At 38.6% G+C, this 24,219-nt stretch overlaps 12 protein-coding genes across 25 annotated transcripts; 6 read left to right on the top strand and 6 right to left on the bottom strand.

The window, feature by feature from the left end:
• Positions 1-103: 103 nt before the first annotated feature.
• AT1G07902 (uncharacterized protein) lies at positions 104-1,326 on the bottom strand (the record flags this gene model as incomplete). The annotated part of the gene is given in 4 exon segments (NM_001331740.1): positions 104-371; positions 470-565; positions 580-601; positions 1,234-1,326. 4 exon segments carry the CDS (start codon positions 1,324-1,326, stop codon positions 361-363), a joined length of 222 nt encoding a protein of 73 aa, NP_001321028.1. The 3' UTR covers positions 104-360.
• On the top strand, positions 1,121-1,273 carry AT1G07901 (uncharacterized protein; the record flags this gene model as incomplete). The annotated part of the gene is made up of 1 exon (NM_001123773.1): positions 1,121-1,273. One exon carries the CDS (start codon positions 1,121-1,123, stop codon positions 1,271-1,273), a length of 153 nt encoding a protein of 50 aa, NP_001117245.1.
• Positions 1,327-1,497: 171 nt separating the features above from the next.
• LBD1 (LOB domain-containing protein 1) lies at positions 1,498-2,674 on the bottom strand. Its single transcript, NM_100664.5, has 2 exons — positions 2,384-2,674; positions 1,498-1,948 (listed from the first exon to the last, which is right to left on the bottom strand). The coding sequence occupies exons 1-2, from the start codon at positions 2,618-2,620 to the stop codon at positions 1,613-1,615; spliced, it is 573 nt and encodes a 190-aa protein (NP_172268.1). The 5' UTR covers positions 2,621-2,674; the 3' UTR covers positions 1,498-1,612.
• Positions 2,675-5,578: 2,904 nt separating this feature from the next.
• APX1 (ascorbate peroxidase 1) lies at positions 5,579-7,963 on the bottom strand. 8 transcript variants are annotated; one of them, NM_179276.2, is made up of 10 exons: positions 7,689-7,807; positions 7,411-7,563; positions 7,121-7,251; positions 6,859-7,033; positions 6,688-6,753; positions 6,401-6,535; positions 6,230-6,309; positions 6,054-6,156; positions 5,908-5,966; positions 5,579-5,824 (listed from the first exon to the last, which is right to left on the bottom strand). In NM_179276.2, the coding sequence occupies exons 3-10, from the start codon at positions 7,237-7,239 to the stop codon at positions 5,809-5,811; spliced, it is 753 nt and encodes a 250-aa protein (NP_849607.1). In that variant the 5' UTR covers positions 7,240-7,251; positions 7,411-7,563; positions 7,689-7,807; the 3' UTR covers positions 5,579-5,808. The 8 variants fall into 8 exon arrangements, with proteins under 8 accessions (NP_849607.1, NP_001030991.2, NP_001077482.1 ...); NM_001035914.2 differs by having other exon boundaries at positions 7,411-7,566; positions 7,689-7,766; NM_001084013.1 differs by having other exon boundaries at positions 7,503-7,566; positions 7,689-7,766.
• Positions 7,964-8,382: 419 nt separating this feature from the next.
• AT1G07885 (uncharacterized protein) lies at positions 8,383-9,386 on the top strand. 2 transcript variants are annotated; one of them, NM_001331738.1, is made up of 2 exons: positions 8,383-8,649; positions 9,288-9,386. In NM_001331738.1, exon 1 carries the CDS (start codon positions 8,417-8,419, stop codon positions 8,579-8,581), a length of 165 nt encoding a protein of 54 aa, NP_001323132.1. In that variant the 5' UTR covers positions 8,383-8,416; the 3' UTR covers positions 8,582-8,649; positions 9,288-9,386. The 2 variants fall into 2 exon arrangements, with proteins under 2 accessions (NP_001323132.1, NP_001318948.1); NM_001331737.1 differs by lacking the exon at positions 9,288-9,386 and adding an exon at positions 8,751-8,985.
• Positions 9,386-11,348, top strand: ATMPK13 (Protein kinase superfamily protein). 2 transcript variants are annotated; one of them, NM_001035913.2, is made up of 6 exons: positions 9,386-9,674; positions 9,756-9,885; positions 9,955-10,092; positions 10,185-10,517; positions 10,623-10,806; positions 10,888-11,348. In NM_001035913.2, the coding sequence occupies exons 1-6, from the start codon at positions 9,532-9,534 to the stop codon at positions 11,049-11,051; spliced, it is 1,092 nt and encodes a 363-aa protein (NP_001030990.1). In that variant the 5' UTR covers positions 9,386-9,531; the 3' UTR covers positions 11,052-11,348. The 2 variants fall into 2 exon arrangements, with proteins under 2 accessions (NP_001030990.1, NP_172266.2); NM_100662.4 differs by having other exon boundaries at positions 10,185-10,806.
• A 1,804-nt stretch (positions 11,349-13,152) lies between these two features.
• Positions 13,153-16,471, top strand: AT1G07870 (Protein kinase superfamily protein). 2 transcript variants are annotated; one of them, NM_001198003.1, is made up of 7 exons: positions 13,187-13,542; positions 13,901-14,139; positions 14,237-14,426; positions 14,532-14,923; positions 15,003-15,301; positions 15,866-15,978; positions 16,061-16,471. In NM_001198003.1, the coding sequence occupies exons 1-7, from the start codon at positions 13,401-13,403 to the stop codon at positions 16,300-16,302; spliced, it is 1,617 nt and encodes a 538-aa protein (NP_001184932.1). In that variant the 5' UTR covers positions 13,187-13,400; the 3' UTR covers positions 16,303-16,471. The 2 variants fall into 2 exon arrangements, with proteins under 2 accessions (NP_172265.1, NP_001184932.1); NM_100661.5 differs by lacking the exons at positions 15,866-15,978; positions 16,061-16,471 and having other exon boundaries at positions 13,153-13,542; positions 15,003-15,607.
• AT1G07860 (Serine/Threonine-kinase RLCKVII protein) lies at positions 15,813-16,333 on the top strand (the record flags this gene model as incomplete). Its single annotated transcript, NM_100660.2, has 2 exons — positions 15,813-15,978; positions 16,061-16,333. The coding sequence occupies 2 exons, from the start codon at positions 15,813-15,815 to the stop codon at positions 16,300-16,302; spliced, it is 408 nt and encodes a 135-aa protein (NP_172264.1). The 3' UTR covers positions 16,303-16,333.
• AT1G07850 (transferring glycosyl group transferase (DUF604)) lies at positions 16,019-18,539 on the bottom strand. Its single transcript, NM_100659.5, has 4 exons — positions 17,943-18,539; positions 17,465-17,867; positions 16,806-17,351; positions 16,019-16,644 (listed from the first exon to the last, which is right to left on the bottom strand). Exons 1-4 carry the CDS (start codon positions 18,497-18,499, stop codon positions 16,525-16,527), a joined length of 1,626 nt encoding a protein of 541 aa, NP_172263.4. The 5' UTR covers positions 18,500-18,539; the 3' UTR covers positions 16,019-16,524.
• AT1G07840 (Sas10/Utp3/C1D family) lies at positions 18,516-21,199 on the bottom strand. 3 transcript variants are annotated; one of them, NM_100658.4, is made up of 9 exons: positions 21,091-21,199; positions 20,598-20,673; positions 20,318-20,405; positions 19,896-20,075; positions 19,633-19,812; positions 19,382-19,549; positions 19,141-19,292; positions 18,938-19,052; positions 18,516-18,830 (listed from the first exon to the last, which is right to left on the bottom strand). In NM_100658.4, the coding sequence occupies exons 2-9, from the start codon at positions 20,639-20,641 to the stop codon at positions 18,819-18,821; spliced, it is 939 nt and encodes a 312-aa protein (NP_563798.1). In that variant the 5' UTR covers positions 20,642-20,673; positions 21,091-21,199; the 3' UTR covers positions 18,516-18,818. The 3 variants fall into 3 exon arrangements, with proteins under 3 accessions (NP_563798.1, NP_973785.1, NP_001030989.1); NM_202056.2 differs by having other exon boundaries at positions 18,568-18,830; positions 20,970-21,180; NM_001035912.1 differs by having other exon boundaries at positions 18,568-18,830; positions 18,938-19,292; positions 21,091-21,190.
• Positions 21,200-21,440: 241 nt separating this feature from the next.
• On the bottom strand, positions 21,441-23,118 carry AT1G07830 (ribosomal protein L29 family protein). The gene is made up of 4 exons (NM_100657.5): positions 22,893-23,118; positions 22,527-22,736; positions 22,138-22,295; positions 21,441-21,959 (listed from the first exon to the last, which is right to left on the bottom strand). The coding sequence occupies exons 2-4, from the start codon at positions 22,693-22,695 to the stop codon at positions 21,852-21,854; spliced, it is 435 nt and encodes a 144-aa protein (NP_172261.1). The 5' UTR covers positions 22,696-22,736; positions 22,893-23,118; the 3' UTR covers positions 21,441-21,851.
• A 59-nt stretch (positions 23,119-23,177) lies between these two features.
• On the top strand, positions 23,178-24,155 carry AT1G07820 (Histone superfamily protein). 2 transcript variants are annotated; one of them, NM_100656.6, is made up of 2 exons: positions 23,178-23,341; positions 23,461-24,155. In NM_100656.6, exon 2 carries the CDS (start codon positions 23,498-23,500, stop codon positions 23,807-23,809), a length of 312 nt encoding a protein of 103 aa, NP_563797.1. In that variant the 5' UTR covers positions 23,178-23,341; positions 23,461-23,497; the 3' UTR covers positions 23,810-24,155. The 2 variants fall into 2 exon arrangements, with proteins under 2 accessions (NP_563797.1, NP_850939.1); NM_180608.3 differs by having other exon boundaries at positions 23,178-24,155.
• Positions 24,156-24,219: the final 64 nt, after the last annotated feature.

Raw genomic sequence — 24,219 nt, 5'->3', positions numbered from 1 at the left:
TAACTAGGCTTTGAATTCTCTTAATGTTAAAGTACCACAAAAGGCTTTTTATCAGTTGGTTTATTTTCTGCCCACAACATAATCTTCAAAGTTTTGGTAAACTCTCATGTGCAACTGATGGAATAGAAGACACTAGGACACTACATAATCAAGGTTCACAAGAATCTTCACAATCATTATCATAGAACCCTGTGAATACATTCACACGTTAATGTTGAATACTGTGAATCAGAAAGGCCAAGACTCGATCTTCTGGAAGTAATCGACATTCACTCCACCATCAATGCCTTGAGTTAAAATCACTTTGTTGTCTGAAATGTATAACGCAATCCCATCTTCGATTATTAAGTTTGGGTTTTATCAATTCAATACTGAAATACACGTAAGGTCTCTTGGTTTAAATTGGTTTAATTTCTGGTTCAATATTCTTAGCAACACACCACCACAAACACGAGAAGCTGCGACGTACCTTTTCCCGCAACCTTTCTCGTCGGCTTGGTTTGGCGGACTGAACGACGAAGAGGAGGGTTTGGTAACACAGATCTGTGAAGGTTTAATCCCACGGCTTCATTGTTTTACCTTTCCGGTGACTTGGGTAGTGCTACAACGGTTCACAAACGAGATTTTAGGTACTGCTACAATGGTTTGACTCAGACTATTTTTTGTTTTTGTTGGCAGAAAAAGAGAGTCAAGCCGATTTCTACCACAAAAATTGTGGTGCCCTATCATCTGAGCTAAGCGAGCTAAATTCAAACAAATCAGCAATTGAGGAGATATACAGCAAACAATCCTAGAGTTTCCACAACTTGGATTACCCAATCAAATCGATAATTAATATCACATACATCAAAAGATATAATCAACAATCCACTGAACAGTACAAAAATCTCAGAACCAGATCGATCCTATAGTTTATCATCAGCTGGCATGAAGAAAAAAAACAATACGATTGCACTGTAAAACTTTGTTCTCCTAAATCGATAAAACTTTACACCACCGATCAGAAATTCCAAACGATCTATAAACAAAGAGAATCGAATCCAAGAAATAACAACAACAAACGAGAAGTATCGAAACAGATTCAACACAGATCAGCAGAAGAGAAAGAGGCAGATCGTAGATGGTGATGAAAAAGCTTACCTCGGAGATAACGCAAGAGAGTAAAGCGGCTAGGGTGAATGAAGTAAGGAATAAAGCTATGATGGGGATTCGTTTGCCAAATTACAAACATACCCCTATCCCGCCGACTATTCTCTTTTTCTTTGGGCCTTGAAGAGTCGGTCGCGTTTCATAAAAGATACGGGAAGATTTGGAACGGAGGTTCATCGTCGCCGTCGCCTGAGGAGGGTGACAAGATAAAGAGCCGAACGACGTCGTTTAGTTTTAGATTTTTTTTTTCCGCTCTGCGGTTGTTTAGATCCGGTATACTTTCCGGTTTGTGTCTAAAAACCGCAGGAAAAAACATTGAAAACCCGGTCAAAAAAACAATTTAAAAAAGCCGCCTCTACTTTTCTTTATTCACCGTACAATGTTACATTTGTGTATGCTAACTAACCCTGAGTAAAGTTCTAGAGAGGGCCTTAAAGCGAAGTAGTCAAAATCTTAGTAATGATCAACATGTCCAAAGAGGATCCCACCACAACATTGATGAGTTGGTGTTGGACTTGTCTTCAAGGAATCCCAAATCATTGCTCTCAAAGGACATATTATCTTGTTCTTGTTTCTGTTGTTGGTCCATGTTATAAATCAGCTCTAGTAAATTTGATCTTTGAAATTGCATATTCACCATCTCCACTTGAGCTTTTGCAAGTTGTGCTTGGAGTTCACTCACTTGTCTTTGTAAATGGTATATGGCACCTGCACATCCATACACTGGATCTCTTATTCTAGCTTCGGCTTCATACACCATACTGTTGACCGCATCAGTTCTTTGTGATTCTGGAAGTTCCTGAAAATATAGATAAATAATCAATCATGTGTTCGTTCATAAAGGTAAGGATTTTTTTGTATTTAATTGACCAATTCGAGTAAATACCATTTTTCTACAAGACTTTGTGAAAGGTGCATGATAAGGAAAACGTTGACAATGACACTATATGCAATACTTTCACTTTTTTTTTGGTTATGTGGTGCGGCTTTTGTGAGAAGAAATTATTGACATTAGTCTTATGACAAATAACTACGTAAGGTCCAATTTTCACATGACCTATGAAACCATTTTCCGAAACAACCATTTCAATATATGTATCTTCCTAATAAGAACAAGAAAATCATTCCCATCTATATCATTAATATAAAATCGGGTCTTTCTTAATGTAATTCTTTCTAAGAACTAAAGAGCTTATAGTTATTACACCAATAGATATATAGATAATTTAGGTACCTGCAAGAACTTAATGATGTTGCTGGCTCCAAAGACGCGGTGTGCAATAGTGAACTTGGCCGGATCCGTTGGAGGGAAGTACGGTGCCAAAACGCATCTCTCTGCACAACGTCGCCTCAAGATTTTGCAAGCAGCACATGGACTAAGCACTACCCGCGGTGAAAGTGATGGTGGAGGAGAAGAGGAAGAAGATATGATTGGAGTGGTGGCGACAGAAGCGTCACTTTTACTCTCCATACCAACGCAAAAACTGTGAATTATGGGGAGGAAGATGAGAAATGTGTAAGTAGAGTCTTTGAGAGGTGAAGTGCTTTTTGGTGGGGAAGTGTATATATAGGGGAGACACACAAAATGATGTAGGGAAGGAGGTGACCACCCTGACATCACAAGCTCGAATTATGACGTGGCTTTTTTGCTAATTGAAAGTTGAAACATATTTCCACGTAACGGTGGCTACTAAATTTCTCTACGCTTTCATGTTTCAACGGTTTGCTTGACTTTGGCACAATTAATTTTCTTCTTAAGAAACAAAAAATTCTTCTTGTCTTGTTTTTCTCCTTACGTATAGTTTCAATTATATTAGTCTCTAAAAAATCATTAGTTAGTCCAATGGTATTCTACTCTTCGTCTTACATTCTTTAATAGTCTTTCTGATTATGAAGAATTGAAGATTAATACTATAATTTGGGAGAAACCATAGTTAAAAACCTCAATTGAAATGTGTATTACGCTAGGTGGTTCGATAGGTCTTTGGAATACCTAGATATTCAATTCTAGAGTACTTCTCTTCTAGTGAAGTTTGATTATTATTTTTATTCAGTGCTTACTTAATTGTAAATTCTACTGAAGTACTGATAGAGAAATTAACACAAAAGGCCAAGTGATTTATTTTAGGTTGCCTAATTTTTGCTGAACCGTATTTTGTTTTTATTAACCATTATTCTTGGGACTCATTTTTATACATTAGTTATATCTATTGTATGAGACTTTTCTGTTTAATTTGAACGACTTATACATACACATTTTTTCCAAATTAAATTAACCATTTTCCACGTATATATATGCATGGAGAAAATGCAAAACTACGTTAAGAGTCGTCATTTAGAAGAAATAGAATTCCGAGCGGTCCCAAAGCATCATTTATTCAATAAGAGAGTCGTCTTCACGTACCAACATTAAGAAGAAAAATTCGGAATCAAATAGAGGGAAGACACGTAACCAGTTAGATTGCTAAACGAGTTATTGGGTGTGCAAGCTCTTGCGTCCACCTTCGACAGATTGCTCTCTTTCTACTATACGTATACTCTCAACTAAATCTTCAACACCTTATTGAAAATGACTTAAGGCTTATAAGATTTTCTTCTTTCTAGTATCATCAATTCATCATCATTTAGTCTTATTGATTTAATCGGTCAAAGATTGTCTTTTGCATCGTGTACACTGGGAGATTGTTTGTTAGTCAGATTTATCTCAATAAATAATGTACGTCTAACAGTATCGTCATGATTATCCTCAGATCAAATCATCAATACCTTTTCTTCCAATCATATTCTTGGGCCTTTTTCAAATAACTCTAGTGCAGTTAAATTCTATCAAATCAGTGATAAGATTCCACTAATGTTGGAATGGAGACAAGAAAATTGGGGTCGTTACGTGTGCATTGAAAATTATGCTACCATTCACTAAAATGTAAATTTATACATATAGTAAGCACAAAAGCATTCACTAGCGAAAAAAAAAAAGTAAATTGTGCCATGCAACACATTTCTTGCGTTATTTTTGTTTTGTTTGTTTCAAAATACAAGTTAATAACACATCGGTCAATACAATTTTATTTTTACAAATTCAACAAATCAATATTTGGTCTTTGAGAATCAATCATATCGATCGAAGAATTTGTAAGCGATTCCCTCCGGAAAGGGGAAATACATAAAGGTTGCCAAATGTACGTATACCAAGCCACGGGCAAGGGATTATTGATTACAACCATCTGCTCAAATTTAATCTGATGATGTAACCTAAGCGTACCGAATAAATGATATATTTGACTCATTGACTTTGATTTCAACGAGTCTGAAATTACCCAGTTCTTAAATTCAGAATTTATCCGACGATGTAGAAAAAAAGAACAAAAAAAAATCCACATTTCTGATTTCTGGATACTTTCAAAGTTATCTAAGTAACTATGTATTTTTCTAAAAGTCGTCGCATCTTTGAAAAATGTATTATTACGTCTAGATGAAATCTATAGCATTACCTCTCTCTTTTTTTGTTTTTTTTGGTTGTCTTTTTGATATTATAGTATTTTTATTCTTTTGAAGCTATAGTTGCTTTGAATTTCTTTTTAGGCTAAAGTAAGATAAGGATTATACATAAAACAAACGAGACCCACACGGAATGAAAGAGGAGCTCAGTAATGTTACAGCCAATTTCCCACACACACACACAAAAAGAAAAAAGAACCGTTTCGAACTCTAAATGGTGTGAACGTGTTCACAAAAAGTCACTCCACTCTTCCCTTCTCTCTACTCGTCGCTCCAATCTCATCTTTTCTAAAACCTGATTACGACATAGACCACTCAAGATTCAAGAGGGTCCTAATTGCAGATTCGGTTCAATTCAAGATAAAAATAAGAGACGTTTCCATCGACAACATAAAAATAGAAAAAAAAACGGTTTTAGAGAAGCGCATAGGCAAGATCCTTCACCTAGAAAAGGAGTGCTGAATGACAATCATTTGAATAACACTTGACTTCAAGCTCTTTACTCCCTCGGCCGTGATCAAAGCAGCAAACACTTTGGTAATCATAGTGGTGACATTATAAGCCAGAGCCATCCGTCTCAGCTCACGCCGGTCTTTGATCTAAAGCATCGTCTGATCAACATCGATGGAATCCGCCTATTCGGGCACCACATCATTACATGCTGTTGCATGTGGTGATAGAATCACTTTGGATTGGTTTATGGGTATGGAACTAAAATTCGGTAAGTGAACTGGTCTAGATTGGTTTTGGAACAATGTCAGGTTTACCATTGATCTCGTAGTACATAGTCAAATCATGTTATACTAATACTTCTACTTCTGATTAAAGATTTGGCTGTTTATCACTTTATATAGGCAATTAGCCACTGTATCTTCAAACTCTTAATCCAAGTTCTACTGTTATTAGAGACTAAGCAGATATGAATGGATTTGAGGCATAAATATCGAGAGAAATTAATTTTATTAATGTGTCTAAGCAGCAAAAGCGCAACGGATGTGTTCAAATCGCAACCCACCGAAAAAAACAGATACGTAAATCCGAGAGTACATTAAGCAATCATATGACAAAGTTCAAATGCAATGCGACCCCTCCAGCCCCCAACCAAAAACAGCCATGACTCTCGGGGAGACACACACACACACACAGAGCATACGTCACAGCTTAAGCATCAGCAAACCTGCAACCAACAGATACAAACTCAAATCACACCACTGAATTAATATTTACTTTCTAAATGATTCATAGATTCAGGATAAGTACCCAAGCTCAGAAAGCTTCATGTGGGCCTCAGCGTAATCAGCGAAAAAGGCATCTTCATCCTGTTCACATTGTCACAAGAAACCATGAGTTCTCTTCTCTCTCTCTCTACCAAGTGAAAAACAGAAAAAAGGGAATGAAAGACATACAGCAGCGTATTTCTCGACCAAAGGACGGAAAACAGGGTCGTCCAATAGTGCTTTGTCAGAGACAAGCTGAAGAAGGCCTTCCTTCTCTCCGCTCAAGAGTTCCCTGCCCATATATAATTTGATTAGTAACCATATAAGCCACTGAATCCTCCTACAAGGGAACTTGGGATACTCACTTGAAGTAAGAGTTGTCGAAGATTAGAGGGTTTGATGTCCATGCACCTTCGAAGCCAGACCTATCCTTGTGGCATCGTCCCTGCGATATCATATTTTGCTAGCACTCATCAGAATTTGTAAGCTTGGAGCAAACAAATTTTAAAGTTTTAAGCAGTTGGAGAGAAACGAACCAGAGTGTGGGCACCAGATAAAGCGACAATGTCTTTGTCAGATAAGCCCATCTGCTTAGCAAAGACATCTCTCAAATGGTCACAACCCTTGGTAGCATCAGGAAGACGACCCTCTGGAGGTGGTTGGGGCTTGTCCTGAAATCAAGATATGCATTTTAGAAACAGAAAATCAAGTCCCACAATTATCAATCAGCCATCTCTACAAAGAAAGCAGAACACGTTCTCTCGACCAAATTGAGTATATGATAACCTTAGAGACGGCAAACAAATCTACAGCAATGACTAACCTCTCTTCCAGGGTGGAAAGGAATGTCAGGGCCACCAGTAACTTCAACGGCCACAACACCAGCAAGCTGAATGATCAATTTCACACCACAAGGATATCTAGAGTTAGAATCCAAACCTTACAGTTATCACCGTTAACCAAATAGTGCTTTTTAAAATTTAAAACCATGTACCTGATGGAAATCAGCAAAAGAGATGGTAGGGAATTGCTCCCTGATGGGGTCCAACAACCTAAGAGCAATGTGGATACCACTGTTGGCTCCATGAGCTTGCTCAGCGTCAAACCTCATTGTTCCGAATGGACCTCCAGTCCTTGATTGACAATCGAAAGTTCCAGCAGAGTGCCATCTGCAGTTTAGCCAGACAGATCAGCCATGAGAAAGTTCATAATCCTACATACTTCAAAACCACAAGCAAATATGGTTAGTTACTTACGCGAGTCGGACCATGATGGGTGCACAGTTCTTCTCAGCGATCAAACCTCTGAGCTTCCTCCTGCACTTCTCAACAGCCTTCTTGTAATCTTCGCTCACGGTTGGGTAGTTCTTCGTCATCTTAGCTAAGCTCTGGAACAAATACACAGATATATATACATGAGCCTCACTACTAAATAAACGCACAGATCAAATCCAAAACTCACGAAATCCAACTATACATAACAAGCTGAGAATCATAAACAACAACAGCCTCTAAAACAGCTTCATACGAGTGGAAAAAAAAAAAACCTAAATCAAGCAGGAGTGAGCTACAGAAGCCAAATCTCTCAAAAACTTTCACAGATTCGTAAGATTAGCCTAGAAACTCAGCAATATCGAACCACAGAACAGAAACGAGAGAGCTGACGATAATAACGCCGATCGCAGCAACGAATCGTGGATCTACTACGAAAAACACATCATTAAGCACAGATCAAGCCAAGCATAACAATGATCCGATCGAGTCAAGATGAAAATGGAAGCAGCAACGACGGATCAGAGAGGGAGAGAGAGAGTTTCCGTCATACCTTGTTTCGAGGAAGGATAATAAAATCTGGAGAAATGCGAGTGGCTGGCACGAGTAAGACACGAGTACTACTTTTTATGAGAGCGTTGAGGAGAAGAAATGCGAAATATATAGAGTCATGAATGAGAACGTTCTGGTAGATCTGTAGATGCCGTTAGATGACGGATATCGTGTGGTCAAATTTGCCAATATAATTGACGATCATGATTAAACGCACGGCTTTAAAATGGACGTTCGGATCTTAGGGTTGGTGGTATATAGATGGGAAAAGAATAATCCTTCAATATTATTAGGAAATAATTGGCAATATGCAATTGGAGGATACATGCTTCGTGTGGAGGGCCCACTAACTTTGGGGAAATTATCAAAAAGGGCGTTGATGTTGAATTTTCTTCAGTAAATTGACGAAATTAGGCATCAGAGGACTTTTATTGCGAACACGTTGGGCAGTGGTATTTCCGTGATTTCATCTGTCGCAGGTGTGAACGCGTCTCACGCAGACGAAGATCCCAATTGGACTAAGGATATGATAAAGTCACAGCAGCAGTGTTATTAGGTTTCTCACCCATCGCTCCTTGATTGGTGGGTCATAAACCAATGCGGTTTAGACCTAGCAATGCACGGTTTGGTTAATTGTCCACATTTATTAAGTCTGCGATTCGGAATTTTGAATCGGTTATTAGAATAGGTAACAACGAATGTCCTCTGTTTCATGGGGAACAAATTTTCATGCCCACCTACTTTTGCTTGGCTTGTCGAAAGATTCGAGAACCGGTGTTGTTTGATAGGAATCTACTCGACGGAAGTCGTGTTTTCTCTCTACTCATGTTATTAACGCAAGCCAGAAAAGAAGATAAGCCAGTTACTGCAGCAAAACAAGTGAGCCGTATATAATATAGTTCAATGACAAGTCTGAGTTAGTTAGTAGTAACAGACGTCTGCTGTGCTGGTCCTTCCCAAGTGTATGTATCTGTTTTCTTGATTCCTCAATTCTATTGTGTGGCCTACTTTTCTTCTTCTTTAATATCTCATGAAATTCTTGTGTTACTACTGATTTCTGCAGACATGGTCTTATACTCTTATAGGGTAGTTGTTTTTGGTTAAGGTTTGGATCATAATTGCGGAGAATGCAAAAGCAATGTGAGAGCCTTTTCATGAGAGAATTTGCATTGTTTCTTAGTATTTTGACTCATAAAATGCTGAAGCTAATTTGAAATATTCAGTGATATGTTTTTGTGGTTCCTGAGCCTTATATCTTAGCTTCAGCTACATCTACATAATTATCAGGTTTGATCACCTTCTCTGATCCTTAATATGTAAGAAGATATAAGATGGGAGAATTGGATCGATAATGCAGGTTTGTGAGATAGTGAAAATGAGTTCAGAGGTGTTTTACTTTCACACAGGTTCTGTTTACTTAGCACACAAGAGAGAGTTTTGACATTGAAATGAGACTTGAGAATAATCTCGCTTTTGTATGTTTACCACTTTGCTTTTTACTTACTATTGGTTCCTAGGGACCTATTGATCCACAATGAGATAGCTTTTTCTATAGTATACTTCTCTTTTGTTTCTTTTGAATTTTTCTTTAATGATGCAGAAGTCAAGTTTTAACCTTGTAATAATAATTCTCATTCAAATTTCGAAGTTCAACGGATCAAATAAAAAAGTTTGTCTTCATTTGGCCCACCAAAAGCAAAAGGTGCCACCATTTTCTCTCCTCTTACTCACTGCTTTGCCTTTTTAACGGCAACAACAGCTACTTGAGAAACAGTCTTTTAAAACTTGCTTCCTTTTTTAATCTTAAAACCTGTCTTGATCCGAGTTCTTCTTCCAAAGAAGAGATGGAGAAAAGGGAAGATGGAGGGATCTTGACATATGATGGTAGATATGTTATGTACAATGTACTCGGTAACATTTTCGAGCTATCTTCAAAATACATCCCTCCTATTGAACCCATCGGCCGAGGTGCTTATGGTATTGTCTGGTAAGTCTTTATCACTTTCAATAAAAAAACATACCATTCTTGAATACAATCTTAATCTCAAATCCTTTTTTATGATTACAGCTGTGCTACAAACTCAGAGACAAATGAAGAGGTTGCTATAAAGAAGATAGCAAACGCGTTTGACAACAGAGTTGATGCTAAAAGAACTCTCCGAGAGATCAAGCTCCTTTCCCACATGGATCATGACAATGTAATCTCTTCTTCTTCACTTTGATGAACACTCATATAGTTGGCTTATTACGTTCATATTGCTACACAGGTTATCAAAATTAAAGATATAATTGAGCTACCAGAGAAAGAAAGGTTCGAAGATGTATATATTGTTTATGAGTTGATGGATACAGATTTGCACCAGATCATTAGATCCACTCAAACTCTAACTGATGACCATTGTCAGGTGATGATCAGTGGACACATTCCTAATTAGAGCTTTTACATAATGTTTCCTAACATTTAGCATTGTTTGATATACTTTTTTGTTGTCTCCAGTACTTCCTTTACCAAATTTTGAGAGGCCTTAAGTACATACACTCTGCAAATGTTCTTCACCGCGATCTGAAACCGAGCAACTTGGTTCTGAATACGAACTGTGACCTGAAAATCTGTGATTTTGGGCTAGCAAGAACGTCGAATGAGACAGAGATAATGACTGAGTATGTTGTGACGAGATGGTACCGTGCACCTGAATTGCTTCTCAACAGCTCTGAATACACAGGAGCTATTGACATTTGGTCTGTTGGTTGCATTTTCATGGAGATACTTAGAAGAGAGACGCTTTTCCCTGGTAAAGATTACGTTCAGCAGCTGAAACTTATTACTGAGGTAAGCAAATTAAAACCTTAATCCAAAATCTATCATTTTGGTTTGTGTGTGTGTGTGTGTTGGTTGTTGGAAGCATTTCTCTGTTTTGTTTTGGGTTGTTTTTAGCTCTTAGGGTCACCAGATGACTCGGATCTCGACTTCTTGAGAAGCGATAATGCGCGGAAGTACGTAAAACAACTCCCACATGTTCAAAAACAATCATTCAGAGAAAAGTTTCCAAACATTTCCCCAATGGCTCTAGATCTTGCTGAAAAGATGCTAGTTTTCGATCCTTCAAAGCGCATCACAGGTGCTTATCACGTTGTTTTACTACTTTGTGATGCTATAAATGGAATGTGAAATATACTAACAATATGTTTTAATTTGACAGTGGATGAAGCATTGAAGCAGCCGTACTTGGCAAGTCTCCATGAGATCAACGAAGAACCAACATGTCCTACTCCTTTCAGCTTTGACTTTGAGGAGACAGCCTTAGATGAACAAGACATCAAGGAGCTTGTCTGGAGAGAGTCTTTACACTTCAAGAATATGTAATCTCCCAAATTCTCACTCTCTTCATAATTTTTAAGACACTTGAAAGCTTATTTGTCTAAGCTGTGGGGAATAGTGAACATGACTCGTATTCTCGTGTGCATGTGTTTGTTTTGCTGATGGTTGGTTGTGCAATGGGAAAAAAGTTCTTACCCAAACAAACCCTTAAGCGATTGCAAATAATTTCAACCCGACCAATCTCTACACAAGATAAAGCTAATTCGACCATACTCTGCCTAAATCAAATCTAATTTCACCAAATTCCTTAAAAGTCCCAAAGATTAGCTAAATCGTCCTAAAGCAAACTCTCTTATTTACAAAACTAGCTAGCTTTTTTTAAATAAAAATGTATGTAATGCCAATCGATTGCCGAAAGGTAATTTTCTTGTTTTATATTGATAATTTGGTATATGATATTAGTAGATAATTTGAATTGGACCAAGCAAGTCAACATCATTGCATATGTATTTTTAATAATTAAACGTGAAAACATCTCCGAATGAAACCGTTTGCTACAAAAGCCAAACACGTCTTGGTTTACGGATGCTGGTTCCAAAGAATTAATAAACAATATCTTTGTTGAACCATACATTTGTTTATAGATTATGTTCCTTTCTTAAATAATTCGAGCTGTCAAACTAAGTTCTAATTTAAACTTATTTCAATCCATTGTTGATTAAAATTTTGATATATTTATAGAAAATCCATTTTCTTAATAAAAAGGAGTTGACTAGGTTTTTTAATGCTGGCCCAAGAGGCCAACAGAAAGGAAAGTCCACTTTTGTGCTTATTATAAATTTACTGAAACAAATATCAAAATAGTAGGTATAAAACATTTCAAAAACTCTACACCAATTGATATACGACATTTTTTTCCAGTTAAAAATGCTAATTATAGCCGAATACAATACAAATTGTAATCCACCAATTAATGTTATATACATGAATTCTTCATTGTATTAAAAAAATGAATCTTCACTTTATCTAGTTGAAAACTTAATGCAAACTAACGAGCAATGGGTTAAATGAAATGACTCATCAGACGTTGGGCCATCGTGGGCTTGGAGTAAACTGAAAATGGAATATCAATGTTAAACAAATTTCTCGATTACTAGAATAATAAACACCAAAAAAGTTTAGTGAGTAAAACATTTTTTTTTTCTTTCTGTCTAACTTACTATTTTTTCGAACAGAGCATATAGCTTTTACTATTTTTGCCAGCAAAGGATGGCCTGTCTCTCATAAAGTTATTTTACGGCCTAAAATGTCAACGTATTGTAACAGGAGTTGTTAATGTACCCTAAACCTTATAGGTAAAAGAAATGAATGAGAGAGATTAAATAATCTTCTCCGAAGAACATTAATATGTGCCACGTGGCGCTATCTGCTGAAACGCGGCACAGTTAATTACTGTACTTGGAACCATAAAACAAAAAAAGCCTGTTATTAATTAAATAATTTTTTGAAAAAACATTCGACAACAAAGCGCGTGGAGTTAAAACGTGGGACCCACAATGACGTCCTTTTTGTTTTCCTCACCTCATTTGAAAATATTTCCAAAACGGTGAGTAATTTTGCCGTCGTCTAACACCGACGTCACCCGTAAGGCGATTGGTGACAGCTACAAAAATGTTACTATCATCAGACTTATCTTTCAATCAAATATAATCATAATCCAATTTAATCTACCATACCTGTCAAACCATCGAGTAAAAAACGTGTTTGTTGTAGCTAATAAAATTTTTAAGACTAATACTGAAAATTGACAAACTAGAAAGATGTTTGGCAGTATGAAAATAATTTTATCAAGAAGTGACATAATCTTTAATCACTCAAATCCATTGCTCCATTAACGCCACGTCAGATCGACGGTGCTTGTTTCCGAACCAACGGACGGTAGATGACAAATTAAAAAGTTGACCATGCTCAAGTGTTTCGTGCCATTACGTGGCGTCTTCTGATACGTTTGTCTTCAACACTAGCCGTACGTTTCTGTTCTCCTCAGGAAGAAACATTTGTCTAGACGTGGCTGGTTTTAATTAGACGCGCTATATGTAATGTACCGTGAACCTTGTCGTAGACGATAACTATACGTTTCTCTCTGAAACAAAGAAAATTAAACAACTTTTTTTGATTACGCGATATAAAAAAAGGCGAAGAAATTAAGCTTTCTCTGTTTGTCACTAAGCTCTCTCTCTCTCCTTCTTCTTCGACTTTTTTTTTTCTTCCTCTCTTCTCTTTGGTTTTTTGGTGTTGGGTTTTATCTGGGTTCCTGATTTCTTCAACGAGGAAGGAAGGAAGAAGAAGAGAAAAGGGACAAGCGAGAATTACTCTTTTCTCCTTCAATTTCCGATGGGTTGTTTCGGATGCAGTAAGAAATCGAGCAAACGATCCGAGACTAACAAAGATACTGTCATAAATAGAAAAATTGTCGGTGGTACTACGAGCGTTGCTAAGAGTGATAAGCGAGACGATCAGACTCAGCCCAGTTCAGGTATCGAGTGATTTTGACTAATTTCGTTATTCTCTCTTCTCCACAAGCTCTCTTTTGGATTTGTTGATTTTTTTTTATCGGATACTTATGTTTAGGTTTTTCTGTATCTGTTACATTTGGGAGAGACATTTAATGGAGATTTTTTGTGATTTTTCCCCGGAGAATTTTGATGCATGTGTACTATTCACCATATAAACGATGTTGGGTTTTTGAAATCGAGCTAGTTTTTTTTGGTTTTGTCTCCTCCATGAGGGGACAAAGTGTCAAAATTGAGCCTTTGGTATCTTGCCGTGTCTGTTTTTGGTTAAGTCACATGATAACTGGTAATCGATTTTGTTACTCGTTCCATGTGTTGTAGATTCAACAAAAGTCAGTCCATATAGAGATGTAAACAATGAAGGAGGAGTTGGTAAGGAAGATCAGTTATCTTTGGATGTGAAGGGTTTGAATCTAAATGACCAAGTCACAGGGAAGAAAGCACAGACTTTTACTTTTCAAGAACTTGCAGAAGCTACGGGAAACTTTAGATCGGATTGTTTTCTTGGTGAAGGAGGTTTCGGAAAAGTTTTCAAGGGAACTATAGAGAAATTGGATCAGGTACTTGTGACAAAGAAAAATCCTATCTGTTTTTATCAATTGGCTGTGAGATTTGTCATAGTTTTGAACGGTTGGTGAAACTTGGTTCTGCTGCTAGGTTGTTGCAATCAAGCAACTTGATCGTAATGGGGTTCAAGGAATCAGGGAATTTGTGGTTGAGGTATTGACTCTAAGTCTTGCTGACCATCCGAATCTTGTGAAGCTTATTGGGTTTTGTGCTGAGGGTGATCAGAGACTACTGGTGTACGAGTATATGCCGCAAGGATCCCTTGAAGATCATCTACATGGTATGTTGTAAGATCAAATTCCTATCCTTTGCCTCTGTATTGTTTGTCTCGCAGCTACCCCCTTTTCTCATCTAACTTTTACATTGTTGTTTTGACTGTTTCAAGTTCTCCCTTCTGGTAAAAAGCCTCTTGACTGGAACACCCGGATGAAAATAGCAGCTGGTGCAGCAAGAGGTTTAGAGTATCTGCATGACAGAATGACGCCCCCTGTGATTTACCGAGATCTTAAATGTTCGAATATTTTGCTTGGTGAAGACTATCAACCGAAACTATCTGACTTTGGGTTGGCTAAAGTAGGACCAAGCGGGGATAAAACCCATGTCTCGACAAGGGTTATGGGAACGTACGGATACTGTGCTCCTGACTACGCTATGACGGGTCAGCTCACATTTAAATCCGATATATACAGTTTTGGAGTAGTCCTTCTCGAGCTTATCACCGGAAGGAAAGCGATTGACAATACAAAAACGCGTAAAGATCAGAATTTGGTTGGATGGGTATGTTTTGTCTCTTGGCTGTGACTCATAATAATCTTTACTGAAACAAGACTCATATTTTCACGGTGCTTTTTAACAGGCACGACCATTGTTCAAAGACAGGAGGAACTTCCCAAAAATGGTTGATCCATTGCTTCAGGGACAATACCCAGTTAGAGGACTGTACCAAGCACTAGCAATATCAGCAATGTGCGTTCAAGAGCAGCCTACCATGAGACCAGTGGTATCTGATGTAGTATTGGCTCTCAACTTCTTAGCCTCTTCTAAATATGATCCGAATAGCCCTAGCAGCAGCAGCGGGAAGAACCCTTCTTTTCACAGAGACAGAGATGATGAAGAGAAAAGACCACACCTCGTCAAGGAAACTGAATGTGAAGGGTCCTCATAGGATATCCAATAAGAGAGTGGTAAAAAATCAAATCTAATTTTGGCTTCACCAAGAAATTGGGGAAAAATATAAAACCAACTCAGGTACATTTTTAACATCTATTGTGGATGTAAATCTTGACTCGGCTTCTTTGTATGTAGAATGTTTCTGTTCTGTAGAAAAGGAAAAAAAAAAAAAACCATTTTGTTTTGGGACATATATACATATATTGAACAAAAACAAATATCGTTGGTCATATATATATTTTCCCGATCAAAAAGTCTGGTAAATTAGGATTAAGTAATGTCTAAAAATTCATAATGATGAATGGCAAAAGTCGTAAATATGTAATAGAAATAGGACTATGATCACGTGATGCAACTTATCCCGCGTGAACCCGTTAAGATTTTTGCCGTTAAATAACCAAAACCTAATCCAAGAAGGCTTCACAAATCTCTTCTCTCTTATCTCTCTCTACTGGTTTTGTGATTCTTGGAAGAGAAGCTACAAGATAAGACAACAATGGCGGAAAGATCATTCTCTCAGCTCCCGATCTCTTCTTCTCACATTGGCAGAAGGACAGGAAACACCCGGAGAGGGATATTTCCGGTATCGGAGTATTGGATCCATGCAATTCCGGTGATCGTTTTTCTCTGTTTCTTCACCCTCTGGATTTTCTCCCACTCAGGTTCCTTATTTCTCCGATTCTTTAATCTAAGAAAAGATTTTCCCGAGAAAATGAGTCTTTCTGATTTTGGTTTTGGTTACAGTGAGCGTCATGAACGATGGAGAGATAATGTCGATACATCGTCTTGAGAAATCCATGGCCGTGAGAAACGAGTCTCATGTCAGTTTAGCGATTCTTGCTTCCTCTGCTGTTTCACCAGCCTCCTCAGCTCTCGTCGCCGTCGTCTCTACCAATCAGAATCTCACAACTTTTCACAACGCAACTCAATCGCAGCAAAATGCAACCCAGTCGGTGAACAAAGCAAAACAGCCACACGCAGTCTAATCTCTGAACGGAGAAAAGTTTCTTTCAGTTTCTTACTGATTTCTTTCATGAACAGATAACTTTCAGGGATTGAATTTTTCTTTTCTTTGTATTTGCTTCAGTTGAAACAATAGTTTTTGATTTAGGATTGAGAATTGTTTGTGAACGACGATACACAGAATGTTTTCAACAAATTGCATAGTCATTTGAAGAAATCTTTAGTGAGTATATATCTGAATCTTGTTAATGCTGCTGAGGATGTTCAAGCTCACTGATCTCTCCATCTGCGCAATTTCCGACCCAAATATACATCGTTTGGTTTCTCCTACTCGGCAATACTCTGCAACAATCCCTCCTCGGTGACTGCACCAAACACACAATTTTAACATCATGTTATTTCAACACCGGTTTATTATATGATCTCAGCCGGTTATCTCTGTCAATTCACTAGCCAAAACCAAACCGGTATGACTATATTTGATGCAAGTTGTTAATAATGAAGCAAAGAGAAGATGTGGACCAACCTTGTGCCATCGGAGGGGATCAGGTCGCTTGAGAACGACGACTGAATCGATCTTTCCAGGCGAATCGAGCCTCCATCGGCACCCGGGAATCCGCCTTGTCTTGTCCAAGTTGTAGTATCCAATCACTTGGCGACGTCCTTCATCATACTTAGCCGAGTTTAAGTAAAACACAAATGGTCTTTGGCACGGATGCCTCGACACTGGTCTCGTGTTAAACGCGTAACCAATGTAGTCGGCTTTGCGGAACCAGTTGAGGAATGTTCTTGAAGGCATCTCAAGTTCGCGAGGGGATATGATGCCTCGGATTATCTGGACTACGAAACCCCATGAGACCGAGATGGACCAGAACCGGTTCTGGTCGTAGCAGATGGACTGCTGGAATATGCTGGCTGGGTCAAGAACTGCTGAAGACATCAAGTGTCGTAGTGCACGTGACCGCTTCATCTTTGGGAATATCGGCTGCACCACATCGATGTGGTGCAGCGACACCAAGGGAGCCACTGGGTGTGCACCTAATAACCCCAATAAGTCCCCATAAACATCGTACTGCATACATAGAAACATTAAAATTAGACGTATTCAATCCAGATAAACCGTTCTAATCCGAACCGAAACCAAACCGAAGTAATTAAACATCGAGGAAACGTAGAAAATGACACCTGGTGAAAGCCAGGTTCTTTGGTGAGGGGTACACCAAGTTCAGTCATACAAGCTTGGATGCGATCATCACTGCCGTAGAGACCAGGATACCGTTGGATGCAACGGTCCTGCATCCGCAAGAGCTCGAGGGCTAGAGCATAGCTGATGGCGAACCCACCGCCTCCAAATGCCATTGAATATGAGAAGAAGATGTTCTGAACGTGAGCCTCCGAGGAGCTACCAACGTAGTAGAACTGAGTGTGGTCGTACTTTGAAAGGACGTTTACCACATTGTCCACCACAAACACTGTGTCGTCGTCTCCCATCACGAACCACCGTACACCTTTTTTGCCTAGCCGAAGCGTCTCCGTCACTACTCGAGATATCCTCACCGCTGATCTGTCCCCTACTGGATGGGTGTACCTAAAACATGACTTCTTGATTTGAATAAGAGATTTCTTGTAAAACACGTCAGATATTGTAGAGATGAGTAAGTACCTGAACCGTGAGGTGTCTTGGGAGATTCTGATTTCTGGAAGGGGATCGTTTCGGTAAGTTCTGACTCTCTTGTCAATCCAGACAACGCCACGAGTTTTACCAGGTCGCCACCATGATTTGATGTACTCTTTTCTCGTCTCCCACAGAACAGAGGACGCGGCAATCCCGAAAACGATGTGATCAAGCGTCGTGTTGAACATCCTTGGTCGCTGCGGGTAAAGAGCGGGGACACGTGGAGGCACATCGTCGTCTTCTTCCTCGGGAACAACAGAGGAAGATGAGTTTGCTTTGTCGACTAGGGACAGGTGGCTGTAGGTAGAAGAAGAGGGACGGCAGGTCTTGCGTGAGCCACCTCCTCCGGTTGTAGAGATGAGAAGCAAAGGGAGGAAGAAGAGGAAGATGAAGAGCCATGGCAGAGGAGATCTTAAGAAGCTTAGGTGAGAGGTCCGAGCAGAGTTGCTGTGGTTTTGTGCTTGGTTTCTTTGGTGGTGATGATCTTCTAGAAGTATGTTCTTAGGGTTGCTGAGATTGGTGTTAGAGCTCGAACTGTTTCCCATCGCTAATGGGAATAGAAAAGAAATAGATCGACACTACTTTGTTTTGTTTGTTTGTTTTCAATCAGATTTGGTGACATCTCTTTTTATAAATGATAACGAAGTTTCAGTAGTAACAGGCTAAATTTAGCTAAAGAGAAAAGGTCTCTTCCTAATTTTACTGCAAGAGCATGACCATGAACCAATACTAAAACTGATAACAAGTTCTCACATTCACCACTTTCAACATTTAATCATAAAAGCAAATCGAAAATTTGTATCTTTTTCATGGCAACAAAATTGGTGCACTGAAGCAGCTAAAGGAACCACTGGTGTATCCATATCAGTGCCTTGTCTGCGAAAATTGAACAATACATTGTCAAACACAAAAGAAACTGAAAAACAAAAACAAAAAAAGGCAGAATATTTGAGAAAAAAATAGTAGAATAAGAAAAAAGTTACCTTTCTTTTCTTGAATGGCCCTCCCCTTTTATTACGGCCGAAGCTTCTTGGCTTTTCACCATCCTTATCCAAGAACTTGATATCATCGTAAAAGTTCTCGGTTAGTTCATGCAACCTGATTCAGTTGAACATGAGTGTGTATCATCACATAAGGACCAATTACATATCAGACACTTCAGTTTCCAACCAAAGCAAACACGTACCCGCTGCTTGATTTCAAGCGCTTCTCTCTCTTCTTATCCTCTTTAGTGCGAGGTGCCCGGGTAAAGAGCTCTTCTTCTGCCTTTTGTTGCCTTTCATACTGTGCCATAAACCTCTTCTGCTCATTGCTCTCAACCCCATAATAGTCTCTAATCTGTTCATATTCATTCACCCATTTAGTTCCAACATCAAATTAATCTCTACCACGCATATCAACTGCAAATTAATTTCCTTCCAACTCACCTCTTCAGGCCTGTCCTCCAGATCGTCCAACACATCTTTCATGTATGTATTTTCAGTGGCTTGTCTAAAAAAGTGTTTCTCTTTTCTGGCAGCATCTCTTTCTTGTTTTGAAGTCTTATCTTCCATAGACATAGGGGCAAATTTCGGGGGTCGATAAACACCATCATCCTACATTTACACAGGCAAAGAGGTTAATAAAAATAACACGCAACATATTTCTTCACAAGTGTTGGAGGATAGTAAGGTTTCACCTCTTGGTCATCCTCTTTGTCAGCAAGTAAGTCAGGTTTAGGCTTATAATTTGAAAGATCTTCAGATTTTTGGGCTTCACACGACCCCTTTCCCTCGGAATGAGCTAGCTCTGTCACAGGCCCACCGGCTGTGGTGAGCTTCTGAATCTGGTACTGAAGTTTTTTGTCTATGGGACGAATCTACACAAAAGAAAAACAAGCTAAAACTATGACTCCATGACTTGTTGGCGATATAGAAAGTGGAAAAAGACAAAGATGCAAACCTTTTCCAGAAACATACGTATCTCTACAAGGCTCCTTACAAGAGGATGACCATCAATAGAGAGTCCTTTTGCTTTCCTTAGAATATAATATACAAGATCCTGGCAATAACTTAGAAGTAACAGATGCTTGGCCTCAAGATAACTTATCCCACCCGCTGTCGGAAAACTGTTTGCTTTTACCTACGATTTGTAAAATTAAGAAAGTCAGGATGTCATGAATGACCCATTGTGTCTCTGAATGGTAACGGCAGATGCAGCTATATACAATACTTTGGTTAAAAATCCTCAAGGAGAAGCAAACAGTTTGTTCTCGAAGTCGTCAATTCTACTTATACCCAATTGAAACTAGACATGTTATAGACGAGACCGAGTAGATATTAATAAAGTAGAATCCAACAAAAATATGTTATCAGATTACGTACCAATGCAGTCAGAGCTTCCACTTTGCTCCTAACCACATCTAGAACATTCTTCATTTCTCTCAACACGGATGCTAGCTGTGGAGCTTCTCTGAGACAGTTACAATAACAAAAACGAGACCAGTAAAAACATGAGGCATATCTAAATACACAAGTTATTATTTTCGTTTGATTGTGAGTTGTGACAATTAAAGTGATTCAACGATTCATTATTCAAGCTGTATTCTTTTTTTCTTTATGGCTAAAACAGAGAACAATTTCATGATGGGTAAGAATAACTCACTTCTTAACTATTCCAACAAGGACCGGTTTGGTGATCTCCTCCATGATTCTTGTTCAGTACTTGACAGAAGATAAGTCTGTGAAAAAAGGAAAACAAACATGAAAGTTCAGAGACTAACCCTTGAATTTGAATACCACATTAAGATACTCAGATAAACTAAACCATAGTAACTGAGAACGAAAAGAATTTAATTCATGTTGAGATTTTGGAACAGAGATTATGGTTTGGTCCAACAACGTTTGAATATCTAAGTAAGCAGCCAAAGAGTAGCTAAATAAAAGTTTCATCTTCAATCCTTACGTTTTCCTACAAATACTGTCTACCAATTTACTAATTCATAGAAACAAACATTCACGATAACCCAATGCTAACCAAAATTGATGAATTCCCAACAGAGCAACTATCTCTCCGTTTTGACTCGATTAATTGAGCTCAGTGGTTGTCGGTACACCAAATCTAGAAGCGGAAAAGACACGAAGAAGAAAGCACTCACCGGAGATAGTGAACTTGAAGGTGACAGAGAGCGACGCTAAGAAAAAGGTCACGGCGGCCACAAAGTAAAATTAATCGAAAGCCTCTCTCTACTGATTTTCCGACAATTAAAACAAAAAAAAAAAGGTTTTAAGGAGACGCATGATTCTAACATATTTCAGGCCCCATTTAGCTTTAGGGCCCAATAAGGGTGGCTAAGTTTAATTATCGCAAGACGCAAGCAAATAATTTAGCGCAATCTATGGTTTTGGTGGTTTAATCATTTTGGTTATTCAGTTTCGACAATATGATTCTTTTCTTTTATAATCAAATAATCAGATTTTATTTTAATTTTTGCTGTGTCGTTAGTCACAATAATCAGTTGAGTTTGAGAACGAACACTGAGTTCTGATTCCTTCAGTCTCCTCCATATAGCCCATATAGGACTCGACTAAACCACCAAATCTTTCATCTGCCAAAATCTACTTCATCAGTGTCGTTGCCTTGCCATTACCGTTTATGTTGGTTTTAAGAGAAAGACAAAGCTCTGAATCAACACTGACCAACATGTGTCTCAAAAAGAAACATCAACCATAAGTTACAGAAATGTGCGTACAGATACCAACCAAACGTTTTTCTACTGCCGACACTACTACAGTCACAATCATTGGACCAGTTCCAAAGTCTTGAAAGCTATGCGTTATTTCTTACTCCGAAAAACTCAACACCTCTGCGGATTGACTCGTGCTTACTGCTAGGTTGCCAAAACAAGAGCCAATGGGATCACATACCATTTACCATTCTCTTCATCTCGGCTGATCTTCTAGAATCTGGTTCTTCAATCGCTCTCTCGGTCAGCACATGCTTAATGCGGCACATTGATCTCCTCACCTATATTTGTGAGAGGCAAACAAAGTTGACATTCATTAAAAAATAATCATAATCTCCCTCGGTAACAAAGAACATAACCATTCCTTGAAGAAAGGATTCATGTTTCTTCTCGTAGTATCTATTATTTTGTCAACAACTTAATTGGATAGAGAGTCAAAGCCAAATTAGTATCGATTACCTTTGGAATGCGTTCAGGGTTAGGAAACTGCATGTTCTGAGCCTGAAGCATCTGACGCTGAGTCATCAACATGTTTTTCTCTTTGAGAAGAACGTACCACAGCTTCTGAAGATCATCCCATGACTTGAGACGCAGCTCTGAAGCTTTCCAACCTCGACCTAACACCAGAAGTTTACAAATTTTCCCCCATTAACAAAACTAAACAATCCTAATTCCAAAAACTCCATGGGAGGATAACAAAGTTAAGAAGAAAAACGAACGATTAGCAAGCTTGACTACAGTCCTAAGCTACAGTGAATTACTTTACTTCTTCACTGTACATTCTATGAACAATCCCACTAGTAAACTAGTATTAAGCAGATGAGTGGCAGAAAACAGAGAGAAGCTACCATAGACAACAGGTTTATCTTCGTCTTGGCTTCTGTCGAACTCAAAGAACTCTTCGAGTGGATTTGTTGGCGTCCGAATCGTCGAGGCAGCTGCTGCTGCTGTAGTGGACTCCGATCGCGCCGATGCAGCCGCCAAGAATCTCCTCCCGACAAATCGCGTAAGAAACATTTTAACAACAAACAATTCCTTTGAGCTTGCAGTTATATAATCTGATCATCAACAACAATCAGAAAGAGAAATCGAGATTGGATAACAAAATGGTAAATGGTTAATGAAAGTCGTACAAAATATTTCAGGCTTCCGAAGAAGTGAGAGATCGTGTACACAGAAAAGCACATCTCGCAGAGGAATAAATAAGAACTCACCGGAGATAGAGAGAGGAGAGCTATTTCACGGCGACGGTGACGGCCACAGAGAATGGAAAACCCTCTCTCAACGTTTCTCCGAGAATAACAGGTTTACGGAGACGGAAACTTTTAGGGCCCAATACTAGCTCTGTTAGTATTGATACTATTATTGGGCCAGGTTTCATTTTCTCTTTTAAGGCCTAATAAGACCCAACACTTGCAAATTATTGGAAGACGAATGCTGTTTTTGTTTTGTTTTTCAATAAAACAACATCTTTCAATTAAATTGGGAGCAATCCACGTCATCGATCCGTCAAGTATTGTTAACGATGTATAACCATTGGATCAGTAATCAACGGTTGATATGAAAAATCACACGGATCAACGCAGTTTTATATATTAAGACATTAGTTAGCCACTTCATATCCGTCAAATTCAATTGATCCTCTCTCCAAATCATCTTAAAAGTATCTTCTTCTTCTCCATCTGGTTTATTGTTCGATCGTCAATTCAATTGATTGATTTGGAAATCTAGCGTTTCTGTTCGTTACCATTCACTGAATAATTTTTCTTCTGTTCTTCACAGTCACAGATCTTTGGGTATCAAGTAAAACTGTGAAGTGATGTCGGGAAGAGGAAAGGGAGGAAAAGGATTGGGAAAGGGAGGAGCGAAGAGGCACAGGAAGGTTCTGAGGGATAACATTCAAGGAATCACCAAGCCTGCCATTCGTCGTCTTGCTCGTAGAGGTGGTGTCAAGCGTATCAGTGGTCTCATCTACGAAGAGACCAGAGGTGTCCTCAAGATCTTCCTCGAGAATGTCATCCGTGACGCCGTTACTTACACTGAGCACGCTAGAAGGAAGACGGTGACCGCCATGGATGTTGTCTACGCTTTGAAGAGGCAAGGTCGTACTCTCTACGGTTTCGGAGGTTAATCCGATTTGGGGGATTAGGGTTTATGCAAGTTTGGGGATTTCTTCTTGTTTCTGAGATCTGTGTTAAATGGTTTGAATTAGTCTAAAGTAAATCTAGGAGTGTTAGCTACTGCTTTTGTTTTCTATTGTGATGTCGTTGTTAGCCAATGCGGTGTAGTTGAAAATCTTTGCAAACTTAAAGCTAAGAAAATCTAATGAGGATGAACAATTTACTCGATATCTTGTCTCCTGGTTTTTTACCATTTTTAACTGTAATCCCAAAGCTTCTGGGAAGATTCATGTTGAATCGAGAAACAGAGCTACATTTCACCCTATCTTCATTGGTACTCGTAAGATCAGGATTCAATCAACTAAGCAATTAATGATAATTGATAAATTACAGTTGAATTCTGCTATGAGTTCGTTTTTTA

This window comes from Arabidopsis thaliana (assembly GCF_000001735.4).
Source record: "Arabidopsis thaliana chromosome 1 sequence".
NCBI lineage: Eukaryota > Viridiplantae > Streptophyta > Magnoliopsida > Brassicales > Brassicaceae > Arabidopsis > Arabidopsis thaliana.
Note: the sequence above shows the minus strand (reverse complement) of the source record. Positions and strands in the feature narration are given on the sequence as shown.